The sequence below is a fragment of the Halichondria panicea genome, chromosome 15 (genome assembly GCF_963675165.1).
Source record: "Halichondria panicea chromosome 15, odHalPani1.1, whole genome shotgun sequence".
In the NCBI taxonomy this organism is placed as follows: domain Eukaryota; kingdom Metazoa; phylum Porifera; class Demospongiae; order Suberitida; family Halichondriidae; genus Halichondria; species Halichondria panicea.
The window spans coordinates 3,483,597-3,496,185 of NC_087391.1; the positions used below are offsets into that span (position 1 = coordinate 3,483,597).

Here is a 12,589-nt window from a genome sequence, read left to right on the forward strand (position 1 = left end):
GGTCAGAAAATTGCTGAAGCTCCTGGGTGTCACATATTTGGAGGGTCTCCTTAAATCGAGGCCTTACGGTAGTAGAGTAATCTCCAATTAGATGCGACCCTCTAAATATACGACACCAGGACGTCAACATAATTTTTCAACCTCCAAAAGAAACGACCTCTGGCTTCGTAATTATTTAAAAGTGTCGCCTTAAATCGAACTGATAAGTACGGTAGGATGCTCAAAAATACCAATAGCCTGGAATCAAGGCTACTGTGGCTACACTTGACTTCCACTGACACAAAAGGATAATGTTGTCTACACAGCGTTTGTTTCTAACGTCAAAAAATTTCAGGTTGACTCATTAGGGTCACTTTTCCGGTAAATCGTAGTGCCTGAGTATATAGTACTAGATCTAGTATGATTCTTGTGACTCACCTTCAACCCTAGGAGCTGTGGCATGAAACAGAAATGAATCACACTGTCCTTGATGAACTGCACTCATGTTGTCCAGAGCTAGCTAGCTCTGAGCTGAAGAAGACAAAAGCGTATATATCTCTACGTACGTACGTCTTCACTGGACAGAAGAGAATTAATTATAAGGCCTGCTACCGACAGCTTGCGCATGCGCAAAATTAATTATTGAATGGTGGTAAAATGGTAGGCCCCCTCTGTAGCAGGATGAAAGTAGACTATAATTATCAAATAATTATAAATGTACTATACCTAGCCCTTAAAACATACAAAGTAACAAAATGGTTCTGCATGCAGTGGCGTAGGCAGAGGGGGGCTGACGGGGCTAGAGCTCCCCCCCTTTTGTGTTTCATCAACTCCAACGACCAGCTTGAATCACCTTGATCTGTCAATCTATTCTGCACTGCACTGTACAGTGCAACAACCAAAGAGAGTAGATTTTTTTTTTGGTACACATTTTTTACATTTTGTGGCATATCTTCTAAAGTAAAAGTGATATGATCTATTTGAGTGCAGGTACTGAAAGTTCAACTATTGGCGCTTCCATTGGACCACCACCTGTTACATCACATGACATCATCAGTATAAAATGGCTGTCTGAAGATGTGTACTTCCGAAAATATGTTAGGAATAGAAGTAGCTTATTTGTTTGAGTTAAGATCTGAAATTTGTTGTGCATGTACCTGAGTATATTGCTCATCTTTTGAGCTTCAACGGAAGTCTGGGCTACTAGTAAGTTCTGAGAAATACTGCATTTTGTTGTTTTTTGGTGGCAAATACGTTAGGAATACAACTTTCGATTTTATATTAGTTAAGGTCTGATTTTTGAGCAGCATGTACTACAATAGTGTACTTTTCATCTGCACTAACTTACAGGAGTTAGGCTAGCCTCTTCTTTGCTAGAGCGGCCCATCTTGTCAAAAACAGTGCTTTTTATGACTTTTGGGGCAATTTGGCTACGTAATAAGCTCAATTACCACGCCCCTGTGACACAGAATGACCAACACCAACTGTGTTGCAGGTAGACATCACATGACCTTTGGATGTAGCAAATAACAACAAGATGATTTGTGATGTCACAAATCAATGAATATCATTGCATACGTCAGCAAAAGTAGCAAAACGGAGCAAAATCACCATTTTTGACAAGAAGGGCTGCTCTAGCAAAGATGAGACTTGTCTAGCTCCTGTAAGTTAGTACAGATGAATTCTATGCTATTGTAGTACATGCTCCTCAAAAATCAGACCTTAACTAGCATAAAATCGAAAGTTGTATTCCTAACATATTTGCCACCAAAAAACAACAAAATTCAGTATTTCTCAGAACTTACTAGCAGCCCAGACTTCCGTTGAAGCTCAAAAGATGAGCAATATACTCAGGTACATACACAATAAATTTCAGATCTTAACTCAAACAAATAAGCTACTTCTATTCCTAACATATTTTCGGAGGTACACATCTTCAGACAGCCATTTCATAGTGATGATGTGATATGATGTAACAGGTGGTGGTCCAATGGAAGCGCCAATAATTGAACTTTCAGTACCTGCACTCAAATAGATCATATCACTTTTACTTCAGAAGATATGCCACAAAATGTGAAAAAAAATAATATAAAAAAAAATCTACTCTTTGGTTGTTGCACTGTACACGTAATTACTAATTACTAGAATGATGTCATTCAATGGAAATGTGGGCAGGGTCATCTACTGCGCATGCTTACTGCTGATGAAAAGTGATGACCTTTTTTTAGGTAAAATTCCAAGCTATTCAGCGCCTGCTCTGGCCCTGCTCAATGGATTTGAGCCCTGCCCTTCCCAAAATCCTGGCTACGCCACTGGCATGCAATGTGTTCAAGACAGTCATGGCAAAATTAATTATACGCCTAATAGACACGAGTAGTCTAGGCCCTGATAAATCATGCTTTTTTTCACCCTATTCTAGACTTCTTGAAAATTTGCTTCATAAAAAATTATTCAAATCTGATTATTACACAAAATTAAAATTAAGACGTAGACATAAACACAGTACACAACATAGCCTCGATCCCAGGCCGAGTTTTCGCTTATAATTATAACGGTTAGGCGAACAACTATATATGGATCGAGGCTACACACAACGACACATGCAAGCCATAATTAATATATCTTGAAGTTGATCCACCTTAATAGGGTGCTTCTTGGTATAACTATTCCTTGCATTACATCATACTATTACACTGTGTATTACATCATAATCATAGTAATGCACAGTGTATAGGTACATGTAGGTAGCACTGGTAATGTAGGTAATGCAGGTAATGTAGGTAACACTAGTAATGTAGGTAATGTAGGTAACACTGGTAATGTAGGTAATGTAGGTAATGTAGGTAACACTAGTAATGTAGGTAATGTAGGTAACACTGGTAATGTAGGTAATGTAGGTAATGTAGGTAACACTGGTAATGTAGGTAATGTAGGTAACACTGGTAATGTAGGTAATGTAGGTAACACTGGTAATGTAGGTAATGTAGGTAATGCAGGTAACACTGGTAATGTAGGTAGCATAGGTAATGTAGGTAACACTAGTAATGTAGGTAACACTGGTAATGTAGGTAACACCGGCAATGTAGGTAATGCAGGTAACACTGGTAATGTAGGTAATGCAGGTAACACTGGTAATGTAGGTAGCATAGGTAATGTAGGTAACACTGGTAATGTAGGTAACACTGGTAATGCAGGTAACACGGGTAATGTAGGTAACACCGGTAATGTAGGTAATGCAGGTAACACGGGTAATGCAGGTAATGTAGGTAACACTGGTAATGTAGGTAATGTAGGTAACACCGGTAATGCAGGTAACACTGGTAATGTAGGTAACACGGGTAATGTAGGTAACACGGATAATGTGGGTAACACGGGTAATGTAGGTAACACAGGTAATGTAGGTAACACTAGTTATGTACGTAATGTAGGTAATGTAGGTAACACGGGTAATGTAGGTAACGCGGGTAATGTAGGTAACACAGGTAATGTTGGTAATGTAGGTAACACAGGTAATGTAGGTAACACGGGTAATGTAGGTAACGCGGGTAATGTAGGTAACACAGGTAATGTTGGTAATGTAGGTAACACGGGTAATGTAGGTAACACTGGTAATGTAGGTAACACTGGTAATGTAGGTAACACGGGTAATGTAGGTAACACTGGTAATGTAGGTAACACGGGTAATGTATAGGTAACACTGGTAATGTAGGTAATGTAGGTAACACGGGTAATGTAGGTAACACAGGTAATGTAGGTAACACTAGTTATGTAGGTGATGTAGGTAATGTAGGTAACACGGGTAATGTAGGTAACACGGGTAATGTAGGTAACACAGGTAATGTAGGTAATGTAGGTAACACTGGTAATGCAGGTAACACGGGTAATGTAGGTAACACTAGTAACACGGGTAATGTAGGTAATGTAGGTAACACTAGTAACACGGGTAATGTAGGTAACACTGGTAATGTAGGTAACACGGGTAATGTAGGTAACACGGGTAATGTATAGGTAACACTGGTAGTGTAGGTAATGTAGGTAACACAGGTAATGTAGTTAACACGGGTAATGTAGGTAACACGGGTAATGTTGGTAGCACAGGTAATGTAGGTAATACAGGTAATGTAGGTAACACGGGTAATGTATAGGTAACACAGGTAATGTATAGGTAACACGGGTAATGTAGGTAACACGGGTAATGTATAGGTAACACAGGTAATGTAGGTAATGTAGGTAACACTGGTAATGCAGGTAACACGGGTAATGTAGGTAACACTAGTAACACGGGTAATGTAGGTAATGTAGGTAACACTAGTAACACGGGTAATGTAGGTAACACAGGTAATGTAGGTAATACAGGTAATGTAGGTAATACAGGTAATGCAGGTAATGTAGGTAATGCAGGTAATGTATAGGTATATAGATGTAATACTGATAGGATTTAGGTTGTAGCGGTGTGCATATCATGGTACGGTAAAGTTAAAATATGCATGCAGTGAATATTGATGAACACAACCTGAAACGACACAAATAACAATGAAGAATAGTGATTAAATAGTATATGGGTAGCTGTAAGTGTTTAATTTTCTACTGTCGCCTCGCCGTTTTCTTACGCGGTTCATCATCATCGTCATCTGTATCATCTCCACTGTCTGTACTGATGTCGTCATGATGTGCCTCTTGCAGTGTGCATTTCAATTGCATTGTACACAGTTGTGTGAAAGTAGCTAGTGATTTGCGTCGGTGCAACAGGTACTTTGCAATATCACTTGATGATTTTGGGCTAAGTTTCAGGCCTTGATCAGATGCAGTCAAAAGTGGGTATTATAGATGGATGATATAATGTCACTACTAGATTCTAGTTCATTTTCAGAGCAGTAAGATAAGATTGCTTCTAAAAGGAAGCACTCCAGCTTTGTAGGGGGTCCAGTCATAACTATTTCTTGCTTCTTTTCAGCAAAAGCAATACTTTTGGTGATTTCATGTTTCTGCCACTGGTGCTTGTGCCTGTTGCATTTTACTATTGTTTTTTAGGGTCTCTTAGCAATACTGTTGCTACAACTTTTGCAAACACATTTTGCATGGCATCCCTCGCCTGCTTTTAAGCATGGGCATGATATTTTGGTTGTGCATTTGTACTTGATTTCACTGCAATGAGATCCTCCAGATTTGTCATTCTTACCACAAGTACAGGAAATCATATTCTCGGCATTACTTAGTTGTATACGTAGTGGCAGTGGAATCACACCATCAAAATGGCCTTGACCGTACTGATTAAATGCAACCATTAATGGGATTGATACAAGTTGCACCTCAGGGGTGACACAGAAGAGTGTGTGATATGCCATGGAGGAGAATACAATAATTGGTATTCCTAATACATTGGATAGACATGTTAGCATCGTATCTCCCAATTGGCCTTGAAAAGTGGAGCGGTTTAAGAAGAGTTTTGCTTCTTTTTTAAGGTCAGTGCCTTCACACAAAAAAGGTTCATATCTATGTTACCTACATTACCAGTGTTACCTGCATTACCTACATTACCTGTGTTACCTGTGTTACCTACATTACCCGTGTTACCTACATTACCTGTGTTACCTACATTACCCGTGTTACCTACATTACCTACATTACCTAAATTACCTATATTACCTAAATTACCAGTGTTACATTACCCGTGTTACCTACATTACCAGTGTTACCTTACCCGTGTTACCTACATTACCTACATTACCAGTGTTACCTACATTACCTACATTACCCGTGTTACCTACATTACCAGTGTTACCTACATTACCCGTGTTACCTACATTACCAGTGTTACCTACATTACCTACATTACCCGTGTTACCTACATTACCAGTGTTACCTACCTTACCTACATTACCAGTGCCTTACCTACCTTATCTACATTACATAATGTATATACAGGCTTATGATGTAATATACAGTGTAATAGTATGATGTAATGCAAGGAATAGTTATACCAAGAAGCACCCCTATATGGCGCGCCGTGTGTTTCAATAACAATGTCTGCATGTACATAGGCGAGTCCTGGTGTGAATATACCGAGATAGCATGCATGTGCAATGATCGCCTTATGCAGTGATCATGTCTGCACATGCAACCATTAGTCTCTGCGTGTGCAGTGATCATCCTTCAACGGAGATAAGCTTCCTTCTTGACTATAAGAGTTCCAGACGAAGTCTTAGGGCTAACAGCTTAAATCACATGCCCTCTGTCATTGTGAAATCTTTGAAAGAAACCTTTGACAAGGAGACATGATCACTGCATGTGCACAGACTAATGGTTGCATGTGCAGACATGATCACTGCACACGCAGAGACTAATGGTTGCATGTGCAGACATGATCACTGCATGTGCAGAGATTAATGGTTGCATGTGCAGACATGATCACTGCATGTGCAGAGATTAATGGTTGCATGTGCAGACATGATCACTGCATGTGCACAGACTAATGGTTGCATGTGCAGACATGATCACTGCACACGCAGAGACTAATGGTTGCATGTGCAGACATGATCACTACATAAGGCGATCATTGCACGTGCATGCTATTTGGGTATATTCACACCAGGACACGCCTATGTACATGCAGACATTGTTATTTATTGAAACACATGGCGCGCCATACACCCCCTTATATAATTATTCATGTACCTTCAGCCATTTTTGCCATGAGAACATCATTATGCAAAACTTAGTGTAATAATCTTTACCAAAATGGACATGTACCATATATACATAATTGATAATACGCTGAATTTGGGGCAGTTGCTCAAAAGCATGCATAATAGCAGAAAAAAGAGCATAATTTGCCAGGGCCTAATTCTAGTCAAGGCTCATGAATAAATATAACCTGAAGCGCTTCTATCTATTGCTACACACTACCGTACACCTATCTGCGCATGCGCAACCGAGGCGTGTGAGTTGAACCTTCTGCAGCTGATTTCTATAATTATAAGCCAACACACATTCATATCTCCGAAATCCCTATCCCACAGAACCTGTCACATGTAAGATCCAATCTTAGTGAATCAGCATGACTACCGTGCCTACTCAAGGCGAATAACACATTAATATAATTATGTCCACATGTATAATTTATTGTATGACGCTGGTTAAACATAATAAATAATTATGATGAGCTTGTCAACATCTCTAGCCATTGTCTTAACGCTTGTCCAAGTACATGTGGCATCTTTTGTAAGTCTCGAAGTATGATGTAGAATGGAAAAGGAAATACCTCCAGGTACGAAGCAATGACAGGACCCTGCAAAATATATATACTAGCTAGTCGTACAAAATAATTACTGCTAATATGGGCATCTCACATTGCTTAGCTCAACCATAGATTGAAAAGGAAGGGGATTGGAAACGAACATTTTTGCGTGAAACACTCCGCGTTATAGGGCGTGGCTAAAACTACAAAGGGATTATTTTATAGTCAGCATGCCCATTACCTGTCTTGGCTGCCATACAATGTGCTGTACATAGAAATGGTGAAATTGATCACTTTTAATGTTGAATATTCTAGAGAATATAGCTCTAAAAGGTCGACTAAGCAACGCAACCACTATCACTAAGCAAATAAATGCTATAAAAGAAGGAATAGCCCTTACTATGAAGTCGTGAGAGGTCAAGGCCTGTGGTGTGTCTAAAAGTATACTAAAGCAGTTTGAAGGACTATACTGCAAACGTTTATGAACAGTAAAGCTTATCCATAGCATGAAACCATTCTATATAGCACTTAGATACATAATAACCAAGTCAAGCAATGTCTTTTGCTGTTTAGGCTTCGCAGCAGGGAAAGAGAAAAGTTGACATGGAGTAATTCGAGCTATACTCAACAAAAACTAAAAACAGAGTAAAGACAGCGGACTTAGACAAGTTAGAGCTTGTCAGTGGTGTAAACTTACTTCTCTAGAGTAACCTCCCAGCCTCTGAGTGATCGCTAGTGGATAGGAGAGCTAGAAACAGTTGAAATACAACCAGAATACGGTCAAAACAAAAATAATCGCGATCGCGAAATCATAACGCGGAGTGTTTCAACCATTTACACAGAGAGGCCTGGTCGTTTCCAATCCCCTTCCTTTTCAATCTATGGCTCAACTAACTAGCTTTTGCACAGCTATTTTATTTATTTATCACCTTCTCAGACGAGAACATTGGAACTTTGATGTCTGATATTGAATCCTGTGCAAATGGACAAGAACTTATGTGTAAAACTTAATCTTCCATTTCCACTATTTACCTGAGCTTGTGTGTCCAAAATAATAAAAACTGTAAAGATACCACATTCTGTCAGTCGCCGCAAGGCCATGTCAATTACCTAGGCGACATAATACAATTAATTATACACAAAAAATGGTTGTTTCAATAATTGTGTGCAATATTAAACTATCATGGTTGCGAAAAACAGTTTGCTCATGAAGATTCACTAGAGTATATAATAGAGAAGAGAGTATTGAACATAGGCATACTGCATGTACATCAGATGTATTCGGAGAGTATAGCGAGACTTCCTGTATCTGTCACAAGCTTGGAATTTGCGCACTGACCAATCCAAGAGTGGGTAATGTAATCTACTTTCTACTCTCCGCATACATCTGATACACAGTATGCCTACGTTCGATACACTCTCTATCATAATTATACTCTTGCTATTGATAATAATTATACTGTAGTGCTAAAAATTATGCGTGATACCAACGAAATAATAGTTAAGACACTGTTTAGGAAGTTTCTACATGATTAAAACAGTGTCTAGATCATAGCAACCATGCATACGAGTGTTTAGCCGATCAGATTTGAAGGCTAATCCCTGCTACATAAGAAGTACTAGCCTCGATCACAGGCCGAGTTTCGCTTTTATAACGGTTGGGCAAACAACTATAGGCTGTTGTCTGCGTATGCGTCAGTAGTCGTTCGTCAGATTCTGCCGAAAGTATAATTATTCTCGTTTATTTCCGTGACATTTATATTAGCGTACTATCGTGTACTAGCAGTCAGTATCCCGTTTATCATTATTGGAATTGCTCCTTAAGTTAGCTGAAGCTTTTATCATCCCTGAAGCTTAAAAAACATTACTCTGGAGACAGAACAACAAGTTGAGTGGCCATAAAACTTTGTAAAGCTTTTATAGGTCAGATATTTTGTGTAAGTCATTTTTGTTTGGCAAGATCTATATCCACCATTGATATATCTTACGGTAATCAAGTAAAGGGTGTGAGCTAGAGGACTTGATCATCGATCAGCTTGAACAGAGGGATCACTATAACCTGTTTAATACGAGAAATTTAATATGTAAACGTATTATAGAATGTCTATACTTCTCTGCACAAGAACCAGCTTTCCCAACAGGGCTCCTAGCTCTTAGTGTAAATCCAACAACACACTAGATAATTCACAGAGTGAGTATACAAAAGATGCACATAGGAAGCTGCTTCACAAGGTGAGTTGTCGGTTGTGCTGCAGCACGATTATAGTGACCCAGGAACCCAGGGCAACTTCACGATTGAAGGCTCAAATTACTTCTCAAGAAGATTTAGCTAGCTGCTGGACCTCTCCGCATGATTCTAGGCCCCTATTCGTAACCCCTATTCGTAACTCAGGTAAATTTTGCAGCCTTTGAGCTACAAGAAGCAATGCAGATATACAGTCCTGTGAGTAGGACAAAATTAACACTAAGATAAGGTTTAAATTACCCTTACTCAGTCCAATCTAGTTCGTCTTGCTTTGGTAGTATTGTCCATGGAGCCCTCGTTGTACTTGCTGGGGTAACCGGTTGCAAAACGGAGTTGCCGAAAGACAGAACAGAACTCTAGTTGAAACTCTATCCTGCGTCTCAACTCCAACTTGTTAGCCCATGATTTTTGATCACCGAGCTTCTTCCCTCCGTTTTGTTCAGGGGTTTTCGGTACAGTCTTCTCATGTCTGATCTCAAGTAGCTCTCAAACTCGGTTTAGGTAAATTCACACCATGTTAGCAGATTCCAAGTTACCACACAACTATCTGCGTAACCGCAGTCTAACAAGAGCTCTACCAGGAATAACCCAACACAAAGCCCCAAGTTAAACATTTGCGTGTATTTGGTTGTGATAGATAGAAACTAGACTCAAAGTCAAGGAAGTGCTATTTTCTGGGATATGTCAAAGGATGGATATTGATTGTATGATATCAAACGGGGAAAAGTGTTCCACAGTTGAGATGTCGTCTTTAACGAGAAAAAACGAGCCGAACAGTAAGTAATAGAACAGCAAGTAGTCAAAGTCGAGAACAGGAGACATTTTGTAGAACTTGAATTATTTTATGACACAGATTTTACTCCTGAATCAACGGAGGAGGTATATAGAACCTGTACCAGCTGTTCCACTAGAGACAGGAATCGTCCTGAAGAAAAGCACTTGCTGGTCTTGAGAACGAAGAAATGGTGGCAGATATGTTGACAAAGGGACTCAATCGAGATCAAATTGAGAAACTTCGAAACATGGCAGGACTCAGAATTATACGAGGAGTGTTGTTGTTGTTGTTGAAACTATACTATACCTTTATCATAATGGACTTGTATAATAGAACTGTACCTGTACTGTTTATGTGTGCTAGACATCACTGTAGATAACTGTTGGTATAACTGTTTAGTGTCTTAATGGTTCTGTTCCGTAACAAGTTTTAGTCTGGTGCATTTGTCTTTTGATGTAAACTTAATTAAAGTTCTTGAACTAGCTTTGTATACATGTAGCTGCTCTGCTAACGTGTGTATTGGTTTACTAAATATTTTTACCGACCACAAACACAATAACAATTTGACGCATGCGCAGGCAACTAGTACCAGGCCTGGTTGTTCACTTAATCGTTATAAAACTCGGCCTGGGATCGAGGCTAAGTAAGTACATTATTTTCTAAGTTTGATAGAACACTGCCTTTAACCAATCGGATTGCCGTATTTATGGCTAACATGTGATCTAATGCAAGAGGCTATCCATATCGTTAAACGATTAATTCATTCGAGGCCTGTACAGTCTTCATTGAATCAGAGGAAGTAAATTGATCGCATATTAAAACAAATCGTTTTCGTAGCCTTAAAATTGGCATAATAAGCAGCTGGAGCAAGGTTGAACCCTAATCGACCAACCACACCACGGTTGATCTCGATTGAACCTGATTATAGCTAGCTTCGCTCAAAGTTATTGCTAACGCTATGCCTAATTACAACCTGGTTGTAATGAAAGCATGAAAGCACCAGGCCGGGTGTGATGCCTTGGTGCATGGAGACGCTACAACTGAAACTACTAGCTACAGTTGAGCCTCGATTATCCGAACATCTGTATGGCTTAAATATTTGGATACTCTAAATGAGGCACAACCAATCAATAATTCGAGTATAATTACAGCCTCTGCATGCAAAATCAGCAACAGTGCATGTCCAGATCGGGCTCTAGTCTTAAACATAATGCATCAGTGGCAAAACAAGGTAACAAGCTATCTATGCATGAGTAAGCATTTGCTATGAACTTGGTTGAACCTTTCCTCTGGAAAATCGAGAATTTGGATAATCGTGTACTACAATAAAATTATTACACACAACATTTTGCATGCAGGGAATGCCAAGAGTGAGAAACGATCGACCCATGATGGTTGCCAAAAGCTCAAGTCCATAATTATTAATGGCTGCTGATCTCATGATCTGAAACAGCTAGTGCAGCGTTGCAGCTCTTTTATCACTCTTCCGCTACCAAAAGCTAGCATTCTAGTGCAGAGCTAACTAAAATAATAGAGTAGCAATAATCGATCTACGGGCTATGCACTATTTTAAAAGGATGCAGTGACATTCCAAGTAAGCAAACTAGGTACGAACAAAGCATTATTTTGGAAATCTACAAATTAAAAATAAAATAAAAGCGTAACTGGAAGCCTAAGTTTGCACTTCATTGACCATTGAGCAGCTGACTGTTACTGACACACACACACACTACCATATACCTCGCTTGAGCATGCGCACCAAGGCATAATAATGACTGAAGGTTGAGGCACATTAAATATTGGTGTCATGTATGATGTAAAAGTTTAAAATCCATAAAACCTCTTAGAATCATCAAGTGACAGCAACAGGACACACACACTTGCTTTGTGTTCTTACAATAATATTATACTCTCGCTATTCCGGCTCTCTGAATTACGTGAGGCCATCTCGATATAATTATACCATCCATTTGGTTTCGCACAGATTGCTAGCCTGATGTTTACAGCACAAAACTCGCCCTGAAATGCGGCCACTCGCTATATATTGCGTATATACTGGCGAGTACTGGCTGCCTCAAAGTAGATTTCTAATACATGGGTCATTCCATATCAATTCAACGAAATTTAAAACGTGACGTCTTCAGAATTCCACGAAACTTGGTACATGTGTGAGGAATGGTATGGTAACATATCAGAAAAAATGTTGGGTTTGTAAACAATATTATGGCTTCTGAGATTGAGTTAATTAAAAAATACAGAAATTCTCCACTTTTAGAAACTGGCTGCTGTTAGTTAAACTGTAACTTTCTAACCATTAACATTCAAGACTAAGAATGTATATCATGTTGTTGCC

The 12,589-nt window shown here is 39.2% G+C and overlaps 2 protein-coding genes across 5 annotated transcripts in view; both read right to left on the minus strand.

Annotated features, from left to right (window-relative positions):
- LOC135348336 (methionine synthase-like) overlaps nt 1-584 on the minus strand; it is a 42,161-nt gene extending 41,577 nt beyond the window's left edge. For both annotated transcript variants that reach the window (XM_064546519.1, XM_064546518.1), the window contains exon 1: nt 418-584. In XM_064546519.1, coding sequence (XP_064402589.1) covers nt 418-484 — 67 coding nt within the window. In that variant the 5' untranslated portion in view covers nt 485-584. The remainder of the gene's footprint in view (nt 1-417) is intronic.
- A 6,457-nt stretch (nt 585-7,041) lies between these two features.
- The window catches only part of LOC135348353 (midasin-like), a 41,050-nt gene continuing 35,502 nt past the window's right edge, over nt 7,042-12,589 (minus strand). For all 3 annotated transcript variants that reach the window (XM_064546531.1, XM_064546529.1, XM_064546530.1), the window contains exons 110-112: nt 8,249-8,326; nt 8,146-8,190; nt 7,042-7,267 (exon numbers count right to left, since the gene is read on the minus strand). In XM_064546531.1, the coding sequence (XP_064402601.1) occupies nt 7,133-7,267; nt 8,146-8,190; nt 8,249-8,326 (258 nt within the window). In that variant the 3' untranslated portion in view covers nt 7,042-7,132. The remainder of the gene's footprint in view (nt 7,268-8,145; nt 8,191-8,248; nt 8,327-12,589) is intronic.